The sequence below is a fragment of the Carettochelys insculpta genome, chromosome 2 (genome assembly GCF_033958435.1).
Source record: "Carettochelys insculpta isolate YL-2023 chromosome 2, ASM3395843v1, whole genome shotgun sequence".
NCBI lineage: Eukaryota > Metazoa > Chordata > Testudines > Carettochelyidae > Carettochelys > Carettochelys insculpta.
The window spans coordinates 215,399,995-215,421,296 of record NC_134138.1 but is presented as its reverse complement, the minus strand read 5'-3'; the positions used below and the strand labels follow the sequence as shown (position 1 = coordinate 215,421,296).

Sequence of the window (21,302 nt, the reverse complement as noted above, 5' to 3'; positions counted from 1 at the left end):
GGGTGGCTTGATATGGGCATAAGAAGCTGTACTCTGAAAAGAGGTGATGATACAATTTACTCCCTCGTCCCAGAAGCAAAAGGGCGACATGGGAGAAATTTTCACTGCGTTACAATTTTTTCCTGGGAAGGAACCACCTCATATAAAAGGCAGAGTTCAAAGCTCGATCTGATCCTAAAACAACAGTGCATATTTTAAGACAAAAAAAAGCCTCAGACTTAATTTTGTTGTGTGTTAATTTATCAGCAGTAAGTCTCACAGTCGCCAGTGCAAGCCAGCAAGCGTATATTGTAATAATCACGTTTTTCTTTGATGCCTCATTCATTTAAGCTTCAGAAAGACTACCTAATTTTTACTGAAAGTTTGGTCCCCTCCAGTAACTAGAACTGTTTAACTTGAACTGCTTGTATGTATCTTTACAGTGAAGTAAGTAGTATGTCGTCATGAAAATTACCATATCTACCAACAGGTAACTTTGCTAGGGAGCATGACACATTTAAGGTTGTAAATAGCTTACCCATTAGTAATCTGATTCTAAATTCCTGCTCCCCCCATCAAACTTCTATGAAAATCTGGTTTCTACTCAAAATTTCTTGTTGCCTAGACAGATGAAGATTTTATGGTGATGGAGGTGCTTTTGTTTTTTCCCTGTTGTGAAATACTTGAAATTATCTGACAAGGCTTCCAGGTTGCCAACATAAACATCTACGTTTTTCAGCATTTTCCACCTTGTTTAGAAACTCTGAACATATTCCACTGTTTGCAAAGTCATCAATTTTTTCTGACATTTCCAGTCCTTCGTTTCCTACAAAAGCCCTCAACGTTGGCTTAACTCTGCCCCATTGTATAGTCCAGGTATTTAATTTTTAAAAATGAAAAAAAAAAACTGACCATAGGTTCAATCTTGCCAACCATTTACGTCTTGCACACTCAAAATCGAAAAATAATTCCAGAACAAGATATGGGAAAAAGCCTACTATTGGACTATCTGTCAGTTTGCAAACATATTAATGGCTGTGACCAGACATCCAACAACTAAGGCTTTTCATGAAGCAGAGGATGTGCAAAGATACTGAACACAATATGACAGCCAGAAAGCATTATCTTTGAGAACACACAGATCATCATACTGTGAGGGCTTTCCTATAACCAGGATCTAACAGTAAAAGTATAGAATCCAACAAGCCATATTAACCTGAACAAATAAACCCCCCCACAACCCTAAGCATCAGATGTCTGCAAGAATAGTGCAGCCACACATTAACAGAAAAAGAAGTTTGCCAACATTCTACTCAACCGAAAAGGCCATCATCAAATAATTTAGGTCAATATTTTGAAAAACACCTATTGGGTTTAATAAAATTTTATACACTGTTTTCACACTTTTTTTTCCCATTTCAGTGGAGATACTTTTATTTTTACATTCCCCCAGAGTACTGAAAAGCCAAACACAACTGCACTGTGCTGAGAACCAGAAACAGAAACTGAAGCCAAACAAACTAGTTTTAGGGCACAGTTTTCAAAAGCACTCAGTGTTGGCTTAAGTCTGCTTCACTGAAGCCAACAGCAAAATTCTCTTCTTAGGAAAAGAGTTAAGCCAATGATGGGTGTGCTTTATAAAAATTGCACACCCAGAGTCCAAGCAAAGTGAACTACAAGGCTTATGGAAGCAATGTAGAGAATGCAAAGCTGTCTTTTCTCCAGAATTTAAAATATTAAGATCTTTGATCAAACATCTAATGTTTTTATTTCAGTTTTATGCTGTACTTGGCATGGAGGAATCCTAGTTACCATCATAGTCCTCTGTCAACCCAGAAGGGAGTTAAAATGAATCTTTCCTATTTTCGGCATTACAGTGGACTCTATGCTTTCTCTCCAATAGACCAAATATTACTTGTCAGACTGTACGAACCTTGGCATATTGCTCACATTCGCAGCAATAGTCACACTGAGGCAAGCCACAGGCTGGATGAAGGCAGGCCATGGGCTGTAGGTTCCCCAACCTAATGTAACCCATCCTCTTACCCATTAAATATTTTCCCCAACAGAATAGTTTCTAGTTTTTCACTTGATCTAGCTTTAAGCACATCAAGAGACCAGGCTTCTATCTTCCATCAGTCTATTAAAAACAGTAAGAAGTTTTTCCCGGGGTATTCAGCTTACTTTTTCTGTCTCTCTCTTTTTAAGGGTATTTCTAGCCACTTACTGCTAATTCTATCCCACTGGGTACAGAACTTGCATTCTGGAAACTGCTTAAGTACTTCCTGGTTATCCCAGTGGCAACTCCTGACTTCCTACTTCTTGTTAAGACTTTAGAAATCAATAGTAATTCAGAAATTTTAGAAGTTTCTAACAGTCAATTTAATGGTCCAACTTTCAATCTAATACTTCTTACTTCTTCACGCCTGCCTGCTCCACTCCCACACACACGTCTCTGATTATCAACAGCTCACTTGGTTTTGAGAATAATATCATATTGTGCATATTACCTTTAACGTAAAGTCACATAAAATTATTTAGACTGTATTTTAAACCCAAAAAGCAACAATGCCCCCCCCCAAAAAACAAAACACAACAACAAAAAACCCACTACCTGTATGTGAACAAGAGTTCCTTCTAATCTTTTCCATCCATGTGGAGAACACATCTTTTATGTGCATTGAGGCAAGAACAAATGTAAACCACCAACAGAAACAAAAAATCCTTGCAGTGTGCGCTCTGCTAATCAGCTGTGTGGCATCTGAATCTCTCCTGAGTGGCTACACAAGCACACACCACACTGAGGTTGACTATATATAAAAGAGTTCAGCTATTGATACAAACAGGAAGAGATTTTAAAGCAGTACTGTCAATGAAGAGTGCAATGGACAAGTCACAAAACGGAATGGAACAGCAGAGGAAGGACACAGATGTCAGGAATTATACAGATCATACTGTTCCCAACTGTATAGGGGACAATGTTTGTGAGGTATCAAACAAAGCATAAATTTATCCAGAAATATCTTAGTGCAAGAACTGCAAGTGGACAGAGGAGCATCTTCTTCCCCTTAAAAACAGATTTGCCAACTACTAAAAGGTTAGAAATCATGACCGGAAAAAAAAAATAGTAGTTTTGAAGATGTTTCTTCTTCTGGGTATTGTATCAAAGATCCAAATAATCAGTTTCTCACTCCACCCACACACACCCCACACACACCCAGAGCTGAAGTGCCTTTCGTCCCCGTATGCTGGAACAAAGGACACCGTCTTTCCTACAGCAGAGATAATAAATCCCAAAGTTATGAAGTTTAAGTGCTCTTCCTTTATAGCGTATGCAGAGGTGGCAACAGAAACAGGGCGAAAACACTCAAAAATAAATTTTTAGAAAACAAAAAGTCTCACATCTCTGCAAGCTTTTCTAATGAAACAACAGCAACAAAAATTAACCAGCACTATCTTGTCAAAAATATCTTGCTGAAAATTTCACAGAGCTCTTTTAACCATCATAAAATTTTGTTCTGCTTTGAGTCTTCTTAAAGGCATGCTCTGCTGGCCTGTTGGCTTGTATCAAGCATGTCCCTAAGCCATTTTTGAAGATATCAGCTTGTAGAACTACTCAACTGGTCATATCAAAACACAGACACACAACTGCTTAGGGTAGAGTATTCAGGTATCAGATACTTCAGAACAGGCAACTTAACAGTTAATAGAACCTGGCCAAAAAAAAAGGCCAAAAGTTATATCCCTTACATCATTTTTAGGTTGTGCAAAAAGGAACTCTGAGTTTGTGTGACCATCTTCAGACTGGGATATACAGTGAGCTGTTCTGCTACATGAGTCACCTGCCTGCTACTTAATCACCAAGTTCACCTGAGAATCATTCTGTACTTCAGAGCGCTTTTAATCACCCCTAGATCACCATGTTCCACTGATTCTCCCGAAAGCCATAAAAGTTTCATGACTGCACTAGGTAAGGCTGGCAATACTTCAGACATCCCTGGAAACAGTCTTGCCTACAGCTTTGGGAAACTAAAAACCTAAACAAGTTCATGGATTTTGTTTTTATAGACCACCTTTAAGAGATTGCAGTACTAAGTATCTTGAGTAGAAGAGCTGATGAATATATCTGGAGTAGTGTGTCCAGTTCTGGGCCCCCAGTTATAGGAAGGATGTGGATACACTGGAGATGGTCCAGCGGGGGACAACCAAAATAATTAGGGGGCTAGAGCATATGACTTATGAAGAAAGGTTGAGGGAATTGGGACTGTTTAGCCTGCAGAAGAGAAGACTGAGGGGGTAACAGCCTTCAACTTACTGAAGGGAGGCTGCAAAGAGGCTGGAGAGGGGCTGCTCACAGTGGTCACGGATGACAGAACACGGAACAATGGTCTCAAGTTGTGGTTGGAAAGGTCCAGGTTGAACATTAGGAAAAACTTTTTCACTAGGAGGGTGGTGAAGCATTGGAATGGTCTACCCAGGGAAGTTTTGGAGTCTCCATCCCTGGAGATGTTTAAGTCTCTCCTTGACAAAGCCCTGGCAGGGCTGATCTGATGGGTTTGGTCCCGCTTAGAGCAAGGGGCTGGACTTGATGGCTTTTTAGGTCTCTTCCAGCTCTATTCTATGATTCTATGATCTTGTCCTGGATCTCACTCACTGTCACCAGGCTGGGGAAGGAGTGCAGGCTCTGGGGTGGGATTAAGGGAGTGCTGAGTGTGAGAGGGGGTTCTGAGCTAAGCCAGAGGCAAGGGAATGGGGTGTAGGATGCAAGCTCTACGACAGAGGTTGAGTGCTGGAGGGGGTTCATTGCTGGGATTGGGGGATGGGTGCAGGAGAGATTATGGGACATCAGCTCTGGGCTAGAATTAGGATGAAGAGGAGGGACCAGGATTGGGGCTTGACTGGAGGCATTTAGGGAGGTGAGGGGTGGTGGCTCTGTGAGGGTGCACAAGCCTTGGGGAAAATGTTGGAGTGCCAGAAAGAGAACCAGAGGGTGCAGGCTCCAGGCAGGCAGTGCTTACCTATGGCAGTGGCACAGTGAAGCTAAGGCGGGCTCCCTGCCTCTCATGGCCCTGCACCACTCCCAGAAGCAGCCAGCGCAGCCTTAGGAGTTGGGGGGAAGAATAGGACTCCGTGTGCTGCCCCTGCCTGCAGGCGCTGCCCCTGCAGCTCCCACTGGCTGCAGTTCCCAGTGAAGAGGAGCTGTGGAGTGGTGCTCGAGGCATGGGCAAAGTGCACAGACTCCCTGCACCCTGCTCAGGAGCCACAGTGTCATGCCAGTCACTTCCAGGAGCAGCGCATGTCCAAGGCAGGCAAGAAGCCTGACTTAGCCCTTCGGTGGAACTGGACTTTCAGCTCCTTAAAATCTCCTCGTTTGACTTTACTAGCCTGCAGGAGATAAAGCCCAATTCTGGGAGCGAGCCCTCTCAGAGAATGACAGAGGCTCAGGCTGCTTTGAGATTAACAGGTCCCAGCTGAGCCCCCCGATACATCTAACTTCTCACTCACAAGCTCATACTACAACCAAAAAACTACACAAAAAGGAGTACTTGAAACATTTATTTATTAACAGTTAAGTCATTATGCCAACAGAATGTATATTAAAAATCTAACTTTAAATTTTGAGTTTCCTCTGCAAGATAAACTCTTCATTTTACAACTGCTTTTCTGGCTTTGTTGTGTGCAAACTCATTTATAAATTGACGAAAACAGTGATAGTGCATGTAAATTAGATTTAATGTTAAGCACCACAAGCCCATTCAAACATTCCTGTCCCATTGTAGAACGATGGTAGCTCATTACTTATTTTAACATGTTGAGTGTGCAGTAGCTTCAGGTGAATGATGTAGGGAGACTGATGAAAATACATAATGCAATTGTGATATTAGGAAATAGAGATGACAGGCCAAGATCAAATATTTCTTCAAGCAGACCTGTTGGCTTGCAGCCTAATTTAAAGTTGGTGTAATGTATATGTTTCAGGAAGATGATCTTATCACAGAGATCTCTTGAAATTCTGTTGTTGTATCTTTGTTAAAGCTGTTCAGCTGCTGAATATAGATCTGTGCAAAATAACCTAGTGACCCGTAGGTGACTGGCCATGCTCAGACACATAAGGGTGAATTGCATGGGCACTTGAAAACAATGCGGTGAGGTACGTGGGATGGAGGCAGGGTCCAAAGACCCTTTTAAAATACTATAAAGAAATATGCCTCAGCACAAAATGGCTAAAACATTAATCCCAGGACAAGAACTGAGGAACCAAGTAAATTGGGCAAGTCTAAACCAGTTAGCACCGGGATTTACTGGATTGCATACAGCCTGTATTAACAGCCGTACGTAATTTCAGCTGCATCCACATCCTCTCGGCCTAAACTGAAAAACAGGAAAGACCATGGACTCTGACCCATCAGCCCAGAGGAGCCAGCTGCGTACCTTAAAAAGGAAAAAATAAGTATGAGATGTATAGTTGTGTAAAATGGGGATGGGGGCTGAGAGGGGCTGCAAGCGAAGAGAAGCAGAAGCAACCAGGCTGTGATGTGTCAGGCCTCGGGTGGAGCCAGCAAACGGCAAGATTATAAAGTAGGGCTACAACATAAGGAGGAGGAGGAGGAACTCCCGAATCCTGGAGAGACCAGATGCTGTCTGCGACAAGGCCTGATCACCCTTCGCCACTCCTCCCGCCTGCTCATGAGTTAGATAGAGTAGGGCGTGAATACCTAACAGTACCGTCAAAATCTGTATTAGTAGCATAGCTAGCTGAAGTAACATAATACAACAGTGCGTCTTATTCCTGTATCTGCTTAACTATGTAAGTATATGCTCTCAATAGGTGCTCTCATTAACTCTCTTTGTATTCTGTCTGTTTGTATCTTGTCCTGTGGAAAGTCTGTCTATATGTTGATGTGTTTATGTTTTACTTTCATGAGCCTTTAAGGGTCACATGTAAGGCTGAGGCAAAGATGCCCCAGAACCCCCGAAAGGGCTTTGACCCAATGACCGGGAAGTTCGGAAAACAAGCTGCCTCAGCTGGGAAGCATGATCTGCTGAGCCTCCGTGTTCTACAGGACAGAGTGTTGTTTGTGTCTGTACGTCATAACCTCCTATTAACCCTTAAGTAGTGCCATCCCCTGAAACTTGAAACTCACACTCCTTGAGGATAGATAACAGCCAATGAATTCCACCAACCCGTGGGCTGTTTTAGATAACTACTGGGAGTTTAAAAAAAACCTGGGGCGGGGGGGCAGGCTTCTCCTTCTGTGGCGTGTAATACTATTCCTCCTGTTAGTAGTGTGGTGAAAGCCACGGCTATAACTATACCAGTTTCGTAATAGCAAAAAAATCATTTTCAGTGGTGCACGTCATCACCAAGAAGCAGTCCTCCTTTTTTCCCCCCAGTTCAACACTTCACTCACCTTCACCCTTATTTAGGACTTGGAGCACACCTTCTCTGCTCCTCAAGATCACTTAGTTCTCTGAACTTCCAAAGCAATTCAAAAAAGAGTACAAATTTGTCACAGTGACTCAAGTGTACATTTTGATTTATTCAGTGATGAACTTTTGTGGGACAAATCCACTTCTTCAGATGTGTCCCACGAAAGCTCATCCTCACTGACTAAATCATTTTGTTAGTCTTTAAAGTGCTACATTTCTGCTGCTTTGTTTTGTTGGAGCACAGACTAACATGGCTACCTCTCTGTTATTATTCAAATGTACACGTAAGACCAGATTTGATGGAGTCAATAACAATGAAAACACCACACTGATTCAATAGTGCCTTTCGGCATCAGATTGAGGTGTTAGGTTGCAATTGGCAGAACACTCAGACATGTCAATACCCTGCGCTATTGATTTGGACTCAAAGGATTTGTCTCTCATTGATCATGACTCTTCTGAATATCTTTAAGAAGTCATTCAATGTTACCCCACTCAACATCTAATGTAGCACAGTGTGCTTCAATTACAAGATTAGCGACATGGAGCATTTTTAGCAGCGTCATCCAGGTGGATGACATTAAAATGCATTCATATTTCAATGTATACACCAGAATTAAGATCAGTGTAAGCCTGTGCTGTGAGAGTAGGAGATTCAAGCTCACTTAAAGCCTTTCTCCTGAGTGTAAATGCTGTGCAACTGGTTCAAACACCATCAATTCATGCTGACAATCTCATTATCAATATGGCATAAAGGGAAACATGCAGATGGTGCTTCACAATTTCTCAGTTTTGAGGACTGCTACTGAAGAGGTTACACAACAGCTGGATTCTTCTAAAGTATGTGATTTCTTCCTTGCATGATTCAGCACAGGGAGTGCTGACAAGATTTAATGTGTAGTTGCCACAACCGGAGAAAATACAGTTTGGATTTTGCTCAAGGAGGACTGTTTGTACTCCGCTGTACTTCCCAGACATATTGGGTCCATTCTCATAGGCTTGCCTGATGCAGACTTGAAAATTTAACATGAAGCCTTCCAGAAATTTCCAATACATAAAGATTTTCCAGTTTTTTCAAGAAATTAACAAAATGATTCATACTTCAACAGAAACCTTTGAACTTCCAGAAACTTTAACATCAAACAACCAAGGTCATCTGTTCTTTATGAGAACAGTTTAGAGTTGCATCAATAATAATTGAAAAATTCTTTGCATGTTGTTGCTCTTCAAGAATTATTACTTATACAAAATGTCCCACACAGCTCAATACAATTGTTTTGTATTCTGGTAGACAGAAAATGGACTTGCATGCATTTTCTGCTCTCTTGCAATTCATGAACATGCTTAACTTGGCCTGATAAAAGCAGGTCATGCTTGCTAAGAAACTCAAGTTTACCAAGAAAGTTTCTATTTGTAGGGCCACCAATACATTGACTGGAACCGAACAAAGCAAATCCCCATTTGGAAAGAAAAAGAGCAATATTCAACATGCACTGAAGGAGGTTTTTTTCTGTTAACACTGTTTGTGTTTATTTCACTCAGGAGTAAGTTTTCAATTAAACTGTCAGCTAGTGCTGCTCTACCAGCTGATTTCCACACACGGTAGGTTTATCTTTGTGATATTGAAGCTCTATGTGCATGTGTGGTTTTTCAAGTTCCTCCAACCAGATTGATCAGACAGTACAGATGTATTTGAACTATTACTGTTAGAAATTCAACAGGGTACACAGTACAGAGCCTGATTTTCCATGCTCCAGGAGAGCCAGTCGTGTGTAGATCTCTCCATTTGGAAGATTGTTTGTCAGCAGACGAGTGGGAAAAGCACGATTTTCACCATTTTTCGGTATGTTACTTGGAATCTGAAAACAACTAACTTTGGGGAAAAAAACGGATTTAAGCAATATGAATTTTTACTAAGAAGTTCAGTGTTATACTGCGTCCTGTGCTAGTCATAAGTTCATGCTCTTGCTGTGCAGCATCTCCAAGGTCCTCATTTTCTGCCTGCAGTCTCTAAATTGGAGTTTAGATTCTGCATCTGTTGCTACTGTTAACATTTCTGTGTCTTGATTAATGCAACCACAGGCCACACCACAATACTACTACTCCTGGAACTCTTCCTTGCAACAAACCCTATTGCCAACTTTGTCCACATATTTATTCTGGAGATACTACCACTGGACCTAACCACATCAGTTACAGGATCAGGTGCTCATACTCCTGTACTTCAGACTATATATATATATATATTGGACAGACTGGACAATCACTTCACCAAAGAATGAACGGACATGAAGCAGACATTAGGAATCTGAATACACAGAAACCTGTCAGTGAGCATTTCAGTGGAGTAGGCCATACTGTTAAAGACCTAAGAATATGAATCTTAAACCAAAGAGACTAACACCAGATTACAAAGGAAAACATCTGCACTGGAGTTTATGCTCATATTTGATATTTTGCTCCTTTGGCCTCAATAAAGATAGCAATTATTTTATACATTACATGGATAGTTTCCCCATTTTTGATATTTGTAGTGATCTCAGGGCCACTTACTAGACACTTGCAGTAAGTAATTTTCTCCCGGCACATCTGCCCCCTTCCGTCCTTTATACTTGATTTGTCAGTTTTCATTTCAAGTCTTTTGTTTGTATCTCTTATATAATCAGCATGTCAATTCACTTTCAGCACTACTACCAATACAGCACTATCTCCGGATATGAAGAAGTAGGTCTGCCCCACGAAAGCTCATCACTGAATAAATTATGTAGCACTTTAAAGACTAAGAAAATGACTGCTTTTTTGTTTTGAACTGAATGTCACTTTCAGTATGGACACCATCCAATGGCAGAGGCATAATTTCTACATGAAATGACATTACTGGCTTAAGCTGAATGGTGGGTGGTGAAGCATTGGAATGCGTTGCCTAGAGAGGTGGTGGATTCTCCATCCCTTGAGGTTTTTAAGTCCTGGCTGGACAAGGTCCTGGCTGGGATGACTTAGTAGGGGTTGATCCTGCTTGAAGCAGGGGGCTGGACTAGATGACCTCCTGAGGTCCCTTCCAGCCCTATGATTCTGTGATTCTGTGAAATGTTGCTTCGCACTGTTACTTTTGCAGTCTCTTAATTGCACCTCTTTCAAACCTTTGCTTCATTTTTATGAAGGAGCTCTTCTAAAACCCAGTAACATACAATAATTTAATTCACTAATGGCTATTGGTTATGCAAAATTTTAATTGTATACACTTCACAATGAATATTATAGAATGTTTTTGAGGTGTTATTTACTACTGCCTTTATAGCCTCATTTCAAAGTCTTGAAATGTTATCTGCCAACATGTTACAGTTATTACAGGAACTTAATAACAGGAACAGCAACAAAGGGTCCTGTGGCACCTTATAGACTAACCGAAAAGTTTTGAGCATGAGCTTTCGTGAGCACAGACTCACTTCATCAGATGCTGGTCTTGGAAATCTGCAGGGCCAGGTATATATAAGCCAGAGCAAGGGTGGGGATGGTACATGATACTGTTGTTATCCCCACCCTTGCTCTGGCTTATATATACCTGGCCCTGCAGATTTCCAAGACCAGCATCTGATGAAGTGAGTCTGTGCTCACGAAAGCTCATGCTCAAAACTTTTCGGTTAGTCTATAAGGTGCCACAGGACCCTTCGTTGCCGTTACAGATCCAGACTAACATGGCTGCCCCTCCAATACTTGTAATAACTGGTGCATTATTATGAATATGAACAGGAGGCAATTGCCAGATTAGATATAAAGTTTACAGAACAACTACAATTAAAAGTATCACCAAAAAGCCTACAAAGAGTATTATTGTATCACCTACAATACATTTTATATGCAGTAAATGAATGAATTCACACTACTGTCTCGCTTTTGGATAAGGCTGATCTCTAATGTGGCTCCTGAATTTTTGAGGTCTAAGTACCAACAGTACATAAAATATCAGTTTCACATTAGCCAAGAAAGCGTGTCACTACTTCATGGAATTCTTCGTCTGTCCTAAAAAAGCTTGATAAAAGAGTAAATTGTAAATTAATTGTCAATTAACTAGAGGTCATACACATTAATTTCACTTGGTACCACCAAACTTATGAGTTGAGGACCGGCTCTTTCTCCATGAGCTCCACAGTCGAAATGACTTCCAAAAGGTGATTTGGAACAAACATATTGCTTTCACAAAACATATATTAACTTACATTAGGAAATGGCATAATCTAGGCACCAGTGGAACCCTACGTCAATAATGCCGGTAAACATACAAGTACAAGGATGATTCTGTGTGTCTCTTGCCTGCCATCCCCAAGCCAGTGCATTTCAAAACAACACGACAAGGCCTGTAGATTTCTAAGGGAGTTGCAGTACTTCTGTTGGTCATTAAACCATTATTAAACAACACAAGCAAACCATTATTAAATAATGCAATCAAGATATACAGCAATTCCTCCAAGAGGTCTTTTTATGACTTACCTCAATTTTATGCTTTATTACTTAATGTTTTATCTTTTTAATTCTTCTAATGTGGCACTTAACACAGAACATGCCCTGCATTTTCCCATTTCCATTTGGTTTAGTGCCAGGTAATATCTCTTGTACAGTTAATGTTATCGTTGTCTACTAGAAAGCTAAGTAGGGATTTCCCTTCCCCCACAATGCTAAGCTACTCATGCAATTTGGGAGCTGTAAATAAACTTTATAGTGCCACAGAAAATTTGGCCACACCGAACATAAGTGATCATCTGTCGAACTAAAATCATGCCAGATTATAGCTGTTGCCAGATGAGAGAGTTATGGACTAGAGAGTTTCAGCCTGCACTATGTTTCATTGTTTCTCAATCCACAGTTCACTTGCAGCCCAATCAGCACACAACTATGGCCCATCCTCAGGGTTATACAAATAGCACATATTATGCAGATACAGCCCACATAACAGAGACCTGCATATTCAGCCAACCACAATAAACAAACATAGAAACACCACTATGCTTAGAAAAAGAGTATGTGGAAAAACCAAAACAAATGTGCTAGAGAGGGATATCTAGTCCCAGGCTCATAATTTATCTAATTTTATAAACTGGAGACAGATATTTTGGCTGTGGAATAGGACTCCTTCCTTCTGCATCCTGTCAGATGTCTTCTGAGTTTTCCTACCCTTTGGACCCAGAAAGAGAAAAACGTCAGCCTCCCAAACTCCAGTTGCAAAGCCCAATTCAGCCTCAGATCTTGTAGGGAATGAAACTGAATTAAGCCTTGCAGACTCTTCATCATTAAACTGGAAAAGAGCAGTTGAACTTCAACTCTGAGGGCCAGTCTGCAGAACTACTAGCGTAGAGAAGTGGAGGGAGGAAAGGAAAGAAGGAACGTCATTTTTCTTGTAAACTGTCATAGTTTTATCTGAAGTCAGTAAAAGGTAATAAATACAAAACCACACAATGCCATTTACAGTTATTTTTAGAGTAGAACTGCAATTAAACTCTGGCTGGCCAAGAATGAGTAACCCAAATAGTTCAATAAAACTGTCTGGTATTTTTTGCTTTAAATTTCAAGACTGTTTTTGCTATGTTGCAGGCTGTAAAAAAAATAGATAAGAATTAGGCTTTAAGAGTGGTGTTAGTGTGATTTTTTTAAACATCTAATTATACCCATCAGTTGCCAACTTAAAGAATATATAAATATTACATAAACACATTCCAATCACTTCCAAACCCAAGACAAGAAAATGCTTGTTGCATCACACTGTTCACTATATATTTAGTATGTTCTACATAAACACTGAAAACATTTGAAACATTTTTAAAAACTGCTCTGCTTTTTTTAAAAAGAAAAAAACACCCATGGATGGATGTCCTAATCTTCAAGATAACATTTCCCAACTGGAAGATTATTTTTGGAGGAGGTGCAAATAGTTTGCTTATTCGAAGTGCTGCATTAGGGAACCTGAGACAAAAGAAAAGTCCATGATGCTGAGAGAAGAGTCTGCAAATCCAGATCCAGCCTACAATCCCTGAAGTAATGTGTGACGCTAACATGTTATGTAAAATCACAAATAGCTTCCTTATGGCTACGTGCCTTCCTTCCTTACTCCTACTGGAGACTCTAATGCTGCTGGATGTGGAAACACTTAAAATATACCAGGTTACAAGATCAGGCAGAAGCCTACAACCTCAAGCTACCTTTCTCTGCTTTTGCAGAGCTCCTCTCCGACCTTAGTGGGCCAAACAATATACACTGAGGCCCCTGTGCATGCCTGAGCATATGTTGAGAAAGGCAAGCAGCCCAAGAGCATTAAAAATATCTATAAGTGAACAAATAAAGGACAGAATGGAAAGAGAAAAACAAAAAATGAAGTTTGCAACTATGCCACGGTATGACTCATAGCACAAACAAGAAAGAAAAATAAAAAGGCAAGCAAGTGAGCGGGATGCCCCAGTAAAGAAAAGTCTTGTTCAATATACACGATCATATATTTAGCAAAGATACTCACCACCAGAAACAGGGGCATCCATGAAAACAGCTCCCATTTTCTCGACTGCTTTAGCTAGCTCTTTTGAAACCACAGGGTCAATAGTACTTGAGTCTATTAACAATGAACCTTTCTTCACTTTCCTTTAAAGAAGAAAAATATAAAACAGTTGCAGCTAGGAAGAAACTACACATGACATCTCTGACTATCACCTGCTAGTGAAAGGCTCTTGCATCTATGCAAGAAAGCGGTCACTGATTCTTTTCCAATCACAGTCTTAAAACATGAGTTATTGAGATCTGCTAAGGTATATATAGCTGTTACTCTTGCACTTCATTATATGCATATGTGGGTTTGGGATTTTGTTTGTTTCTCATAATCCAAAATCAGTCACTTCAAATGGACTAACAGATACACAAATCCCTTATGAACCTGAATAGGAAAAAAGTATTCTGCCTAAATCTTATCACCAAAAGATTAAATGATTTGCATTGTTCAGGTACAAACTCTATGAAACAAGATTACACATAGTTCTATATGTGGCAGACTTAGAATGTATGAATGATATATTGATAAAGTAATGAATGATAAAGTACTGTATACAGCTATATAGATGTAACTTTTCAAATTTTTAAAAATTCCATACATAATGCATCTTTTTTCCTTAAGCTATTTCTTTCATATTTAAGTATCTGACCAGATTACCTGTTTATTTCAATGCAGTAACTCCTTTTATTTAGCACCAGAATTTGCTCTAAATAAAAGCTATAATTAAAAGTTGTAAATCTAGCAGATTGAAATAAGTAAGAGAAATGTGAGGCAACATGGAAATAACAGAAGTTGTGAAAAAAACTTTTTTGGTGGGGGGGATGGGTCTGGTAAACGTACATAGTATGGAAACACGCATTTGTAATATTGCAACTGTGAAATGTACATGAAAATGCAGATACCACACACAAAATATGCGGTGGCAGCTATCCATATTAGGGACAAAAGTCAAATTCAGCCTCCTTTTCCCTCCTCCGCCTGTGCTGGAGGACACTAAGAGACAATGTGGTGCTAAAGGAAAAACTCAGTGGACCACTGCCACATAGCTGTTGCAATGGGGCTTTTGATCCCCTGCAGCTGACACTAACGTACCAATTGAAAGTATGTAATTATGAGTGCCTCTTTGCAGGCTGACATCCTTTAATATGACCTTGTGCAGCAGAGAGCGTACAGACACAAATATAAACACTGAACAACGTTTGTTATAGGTCACCAGCTCTATTTCAAAGTGTTTTATGGGGAGCACTTAATCATTCTTAAAACAGCTGAAAATAAGTTATATGATTTCTGAGGCGGGTGGGCTTCACACATTTCTTCACAACCCTTACAAATGAAGGGTTACAAATGAATACAACCCTGGTTGCAAGTGGTGACTGTTTGGGGGTGAAGCAAGTTGAGTCATAAAAACACAGCTCAACATCAGATATTGTCAATGTTAATTTACTGTGTATTGTCCTGTCTGTATTGTCATTTAAATTACCAACAGAACCTTGAAGACATTTCAGTTAACTTCTCTTTTGCTGTCCATTCTAGTGCTTTGGTCAACAACAGTTAGTTTACACAGTTAAGAATTCTGCTTTTCTTTTGAAGGAAAAAAATGCGGGGGGGCAGGGGAGAGGGTGTGTTATAGTTGATGGAGAATTACTTGCATTTCTGTGGCACCAGCATTACAGCACTCAGTCACATGCTGAGAGTCCCACTGACCCATCCCAAGTGTGAGAAATATTTCATCGATCACACTCAGAAAGCATAAGTGAAGTGAATGGGAACTTTTATGAGAGAGAGAGAGAGAGACTAGGAAATGTACCTGGTGTTGCCTGGATCCTTAACTGAAGAGGTTTTTCCTGCTTCTGTCCCCCTCTCCCGCCTGTCACCAGGGTGGGGGCAGGTCAGGCCAAGTAACCTGGCTTCCCAGGCCTTTTTTGGACATGGCTCCCAGCCCCTGCACCTGTCTTGGGAGCTGCATCCCATGCTGCCCTCCCGTGTCCCCCACCTGTCCAAAGGTTGGAAGATCAGGTTGGGCCACAACTACCAGACCCCCATACCCATCCTCAGAGGTGGGGGCAGTTTGGGCCACTGTTTCTGGTTCCCAGTGGCTGTCCCCAGGTTAGAGGCCTGGGTCAGGCCATGGCTCTGGGCCTCCTCTGCTTGCCTTTGGGGGAGGGGCAGTTTGGGCTGTGACTCCCAGTCCCCCACCCCAAGTCATCACTGGGGGGTGCAGGTCAGGCCCTGGCTCTGGGGGAGGTGGGGAGGGAGCAGGTCAGGCCCTGACTCACAGCCTGAGATTGGGGGTGGGGGGAGAGGCTGGGGCCAGACTGTGACCAGCCCTAGCATGAGCTCCACGGGAAGAGCAGGGGGCCCATGGGGGACAGGGCTGGGCTGCAGTACTAGGCCTGGCCTTAGGTTGAACTCTGGCATGAGTCTGGGTGGGGCCAGTCCCTGGGGCGAGCTGGGGGTGGGAGAGGCAGCCCCAGCCCTGGGGTGAATCTGACAGGGCCACACCAGGTTGAGAGGAAGTATCAAACAGATGAGACACTCAAAATATATAGTAGATAATATTGTTACCTGGAATATAGAACAAGCAAAAAAGGATCAAATTCCTGGAGATATGTGAAAATGCTACTGTCTGTGGACATTCTGATGCCTGGCCACTTCTCCTTGCTCTTAGAAGGAAGAGCAGGTGGGGAGAGAACAGCTACAGAATATGGCACAAGGGTGCTAATGAGGATGACGCCCGAGTGGAATGTGATGGTTGAACACAGGCTGAGATACAGCCAGTAGCTCAGGTTCATCTTTCCAGCTCTGAATGTTCTGGGGGATTTTCCTACAAGTTGTTTCAGGACGAGGCTGCTGTGCCAGGCATACACCATGCTCCTCCCCACTACCAGGAGAGGAAGGTCAGTTAGCTCCAACACCTCAGCAGCAGCCTGCTTGGCAGCTGGAAGAAGGAGTGGGAAGAGAAGGCAATTGCCTGAGAGGAGCAGGAGCCACAAAGGTAAGTAGTCCCTCAAAGCATTGTCACCAGTTGTTTTAGCTGCTGCTTGAGCATCCAATCCTGTTCTCTCTTAGCATACTCCTATTTACAGCAGTGTGACTCCAGATCTAGGAACTGGTTCATATAACCTCATCCTGCCTAAGAGCCCAATCCTCCCTTGCCCTAAGGAACTCAGACTACTCCTGCCTCCCTTCGTCAATGAGCAAGTCCTCCAGAGCCCTTCTCTGTCTACCTGCTGCTGGCATACCCGACCAGACTGAGTTCTTGATCAACATCAGAATGTCATTACTATATTGAAAACAAGGGCAGCATTACATTTTATTTCCTCTTTGAAAGCACCTAAATGAGCTCTCTTCCAATATAACTAGGCTGCCAAAGGCCACAATGGTGATACTTCTTAGCATCTCAGGATTACAACTGTTACAGTCTCCTTCCTTCTCAGACCCCTTACTTTCATCACCACTTGCCTTTTAATTGTAGACAGGCTAGACACCATTTGGAGAACACAGTACTTTTTCAGTGCTGCGGAGGAGCTCTCACCAGCTATGTCAGAGGCGTGTTTCTTCTAATAGTCCACTAATTATGTAATGGTTATAAAGGTGGATCAATTTGCCCCGTCCTTAAATCTGAAAAACCCATTTGAATTTCAGCTGTATGAAAAGTTTGTTGAATTATGCATGTAGGACTGAAAGATAGTTTGAAAGGCAATTAACTGTACTCCAAGCTTGCAGGCAAACAGTTCCTAGACACAAGAGAAACAAAGAACATTCCCCTACTCCCTAGCCAATGCTGCAGCATCAAAAAGTCTAGCTCCTGAACCCAGCAAACAGAAACAAAAGGGGCACACAGTCACACAGCAAGTGTATTTTCTTCCCTGAACTTTTCAATTAACACTCTAACCCTGTCACCTCTCCACTATTAAAGGACACAACATTGCGTTTGTGAAACTGCAGGTCACTTCCACTGCGCTCAACTTCTGAAGAGTGATTCAACACAGGGAAAGGCCAGAAATCAGGGTTTGATAAGGGTTAAAGAGAATGGGCTTCTCCAATACTCTCTGGACAACTGAAGCATTCCCTTTCTGTTTCCAAGTCTATCAAGACCCGCACCCAACTCACCAACACCACCTACTCTCCTACTGCAGAGCCCCATTTAGAGGGTGATTTGGGATCTCTGACCAGCCATAATGCCATAAAACTGTTCTACTAACCTGTATCCTCTCCTTAACTGCCCTTTTCCTTTCCCTGCCCCCACCTCCCTGTTTCTCCCCTGGTAGCCCAGGGACTACTCAGTGTTCAGACATAGGGACTGCTTATTCATAGAATCACAGAATGCTAGGACTGGAAGGGACCTCGAGAGGCCATCGAGTCCCACCCCCTGCCCCAATGGTAGGGCCAAGTACTGTCTAAACCATCCCTGATAGACATCTATCTAATCTGTTCTTAAATATCTCCAGCGATGGAGATTCCACAACATCCCTTCACAATTTATTCAACTGTTTGAACACCCTGACAGTTTGGAACTTTTTCTTAATGTCCAACCTAAACCTCACTTCCTGCAGTTTAAGTTCATTGCCTCTTGTTCTATTCTCAGAGGCCAAAAAGAACAAGTTTTCTCCAACCTCCTTAAGACACCCTTTTAGATACCTGAAAACCACTATCATGTCTCCCCTCAATCTTCTCTTTTCCAAACTAAACAAGCCCAATTCTTTCAGCCTTTCTTCATAGGTCACATTCTCCAGACCTTTAATCATTCTTGTCGCTTTTTTCTGGACCCTCTCTAGTTTCTCCACATCTTTCTTGAACTGCGGTGCCCAGAACTGGACACAATACTCCAGCTGAGGCCTAACCAGCGCAGTGCAGAGCAGGGCAGAAGAATGACTTCTCGTGTCTTGTTCACAACACACCTGTTCATGCATCCCAGAATCATGTTTGATTTTTTCGCAACAGCATCACACTGTTGACTCATGTTTAGCTTGTGGTCCACTATAACCCCTAGATCTCTTTCTGCTGTAATCATTCCTAGACAATCTCTCCCCCTTCTGTATGTGTGTAACTGATTGTTCCTTCCCAAGTGGAGCACTTCGCACTTGTCCTTATTAAACTTCATCCTGTTTACCTCAGACCATTTCTCCAATTTATCCAGATCATTTTGAATTTCGACCCTACCCTCCAAAGCATTTGCAACCCCTCCCACCTTGGCATCATCTGCAAAACTGTAGTAAGAGTACTTTCTATGCCAGTATCTAAATCACTGATGAAGATATTGAACAGAACCAGTCCTAAAACAGACCCCTGTGGAACCCCACTTGTTATACTTTTCCAGCAGGATTGAGAACCATTAAGAATTACTCTCTGAGTATGGTTATCCAGCCAGTTATGCACGCACCTTATAGTAGCCTCATCTAAATTGTATTTGCCTAGTTTATTGATAAGAATATCATGCGAGACCATATCAAATGCTCCACTAAAGTCTAGGTATACCACATCTACCACTTCTCCCCTATCTACAAGGCTCGTTATCCTATCAAAGAAAGCTAGCAGATTGGTTTGACATGATTTGTTCTTTGCAAATCCATGCTGGCTGTTCCCTACCACCTTACCAAGTGCTTGCAGATGATTTCTTTAATTACCTGCTCCATTATATTTCCTGGCACAGAAGTTAAGCTGACTGGCTTGTAGTTTCCTGGATTATTCTTATACCCCTTTTTATAGATGGGCAATATATTTGCTCTCTTCCAGTCTTCTGGAATCTCTCTGGTCTCCCATGATTTTCCAAAGATGATAGATAAAGGCTGAGATATCTCCTCTATCAGCCCCTTGAGTATTCTAGGATGCATTTCATCAGGCCCTGGTGACTTGCAGACATCTAATTTATCTAAGTGATTTTTAACTTGTTCTTTTTTTTATTTCAACTTCTAACTCTACCCCTTTCCCACTAGCATTCACTAGGTTGGGCATTCCTTCATCAGACTTCTCAGTGAAGACTGAAACAAAGAAGTCATTAAGCATCTCTGCCATTTCCATGTTACTGTTTCTCCCTCCTCACTAAGCAATGGCCCTACCCTGTCTCTGGTCTTCCTCTTGTTTCTAATATATTTATAAAAAACCTTCTTGTTTTGCTTTATGCCTGTAGCTTGTTTGAACACATTCTGTGACTTTGCCTTTCTAATCTTGCTCCTGCATTCTTGTGTTGTTTGCCTGTATTCACCCTTTGTAATTTGTCCTTGTTTCCATTTTTTATATGATTCCTTTTTTATTTTGAGATCATGCAAGATCTCCTGGTTAAGCCAAGGCTGTCTTTTGCCATATTTTCTATCTTTCCTACGCAGCAGGATAGCTTGCTTTTGAGCCCTTAATAACGTCCCTTTGAAAAACTGCCAACTCTCCTCACCTGTTTTTCCCCTCAGTTTTGCTTCCCATGGGACCTTACCTACCAGCTCTCTGAGTTTACCAAAACCTGCTTTCCTGAAATCTATTATCTCTGTTTTGCTGTTTTCCCTTCTTCTCCTCCTGAGGGCTGTGAACTCTGATTTCATGATCACTTTCACCCAAGCTGCCTTCCACTTTCAAGTTCTCTATCAATTCCTCCCTATTTGTCAAAAATCAAACCTAGGACAGCCTCCCCCAGGTAGCTTTTTCAACCTTTTGGAATAAAAAATTGTCTCCAATGCAAACCAAGAACTTACTGGTTAGTCTGTGCCCTGCTGCATTAGTTTCCCAACATATATCTGGATAGTTGAAGTCCCCCATCACCACCAAATCCAGGCCCCTGCATGACTTTGTTAGTTGTTTAAAAAAGCCTCATCCACCTCTTCCACCTGGGTAGGCAGCATGCAGTAGACTCCTAGCATAATCTTTTATTATGGCTTCTGTTAAATGCATTACAATGATTCATGGGATTTCACTGATCCACCTCTTTCAAGCCCTAAATGTAGGAAGAAACGGCCTCTCAGTGACTGATACAAAGTCCCAGCCAATATGTTGGAGCATCCTATCAAAAGTACCTGCGTGGTAAATCCCCAATGTGTCCACACATGAATAAGGAGTAGATATTTCCTAACAGAAGGAACTATGCTGATTTACAAACAAGTGAAAATCTGGCTCTGAATTTTAACATCTTTAAGGCACAGTTTAAATGATGTGGCTATCTCCAAAGGTATTCCCCAAACACTCAAGAAGAGGAGCAGAGCAAAACCTTTTAACCTGTGCCTGCTGTACATATCCAAAGCATGGGGTACCAGTTCTCATGTTAATGGACATGCTAAAATGTGAAAAGGTGATTTTATAAAAACCTTCCAGTGTATCCAAAACTGAATCCAGCCTTGAGTTGGAAAAGGAAAAAAAAAATTCTCTCTTTTCAATAATC

At 41.6% G+C, this 21,302-nt stretch overlaps 1 protein-coding gene across 3 annotated transcripts in view; it reads right to left on the bottom strand.

The window, feature by feature from the left end:
* Nucleotides 1-21,302, bottom strand: part of HIBADH (3-hydroxyisobutyrate dehydrogenase) — a 128,794-nt gene that overhangs the window by 86,537 nt on the left and 20,955 nt on the right. For all 3 annotated transcript variants that reach the window (XM_074986151.1, XM_074986153.1, XM_074986152.1), the window contains one exon: nucleotides 13,913-14,034. In XM_074986151.1, the coding sequence (XP_074842252.1) occupies nucleotides 13,913-14,034 (122 nt within the window). The remainder of the gene's footprint in view (nucleotides 1-13,912; nucleotides 14,035-21,302) is intronic.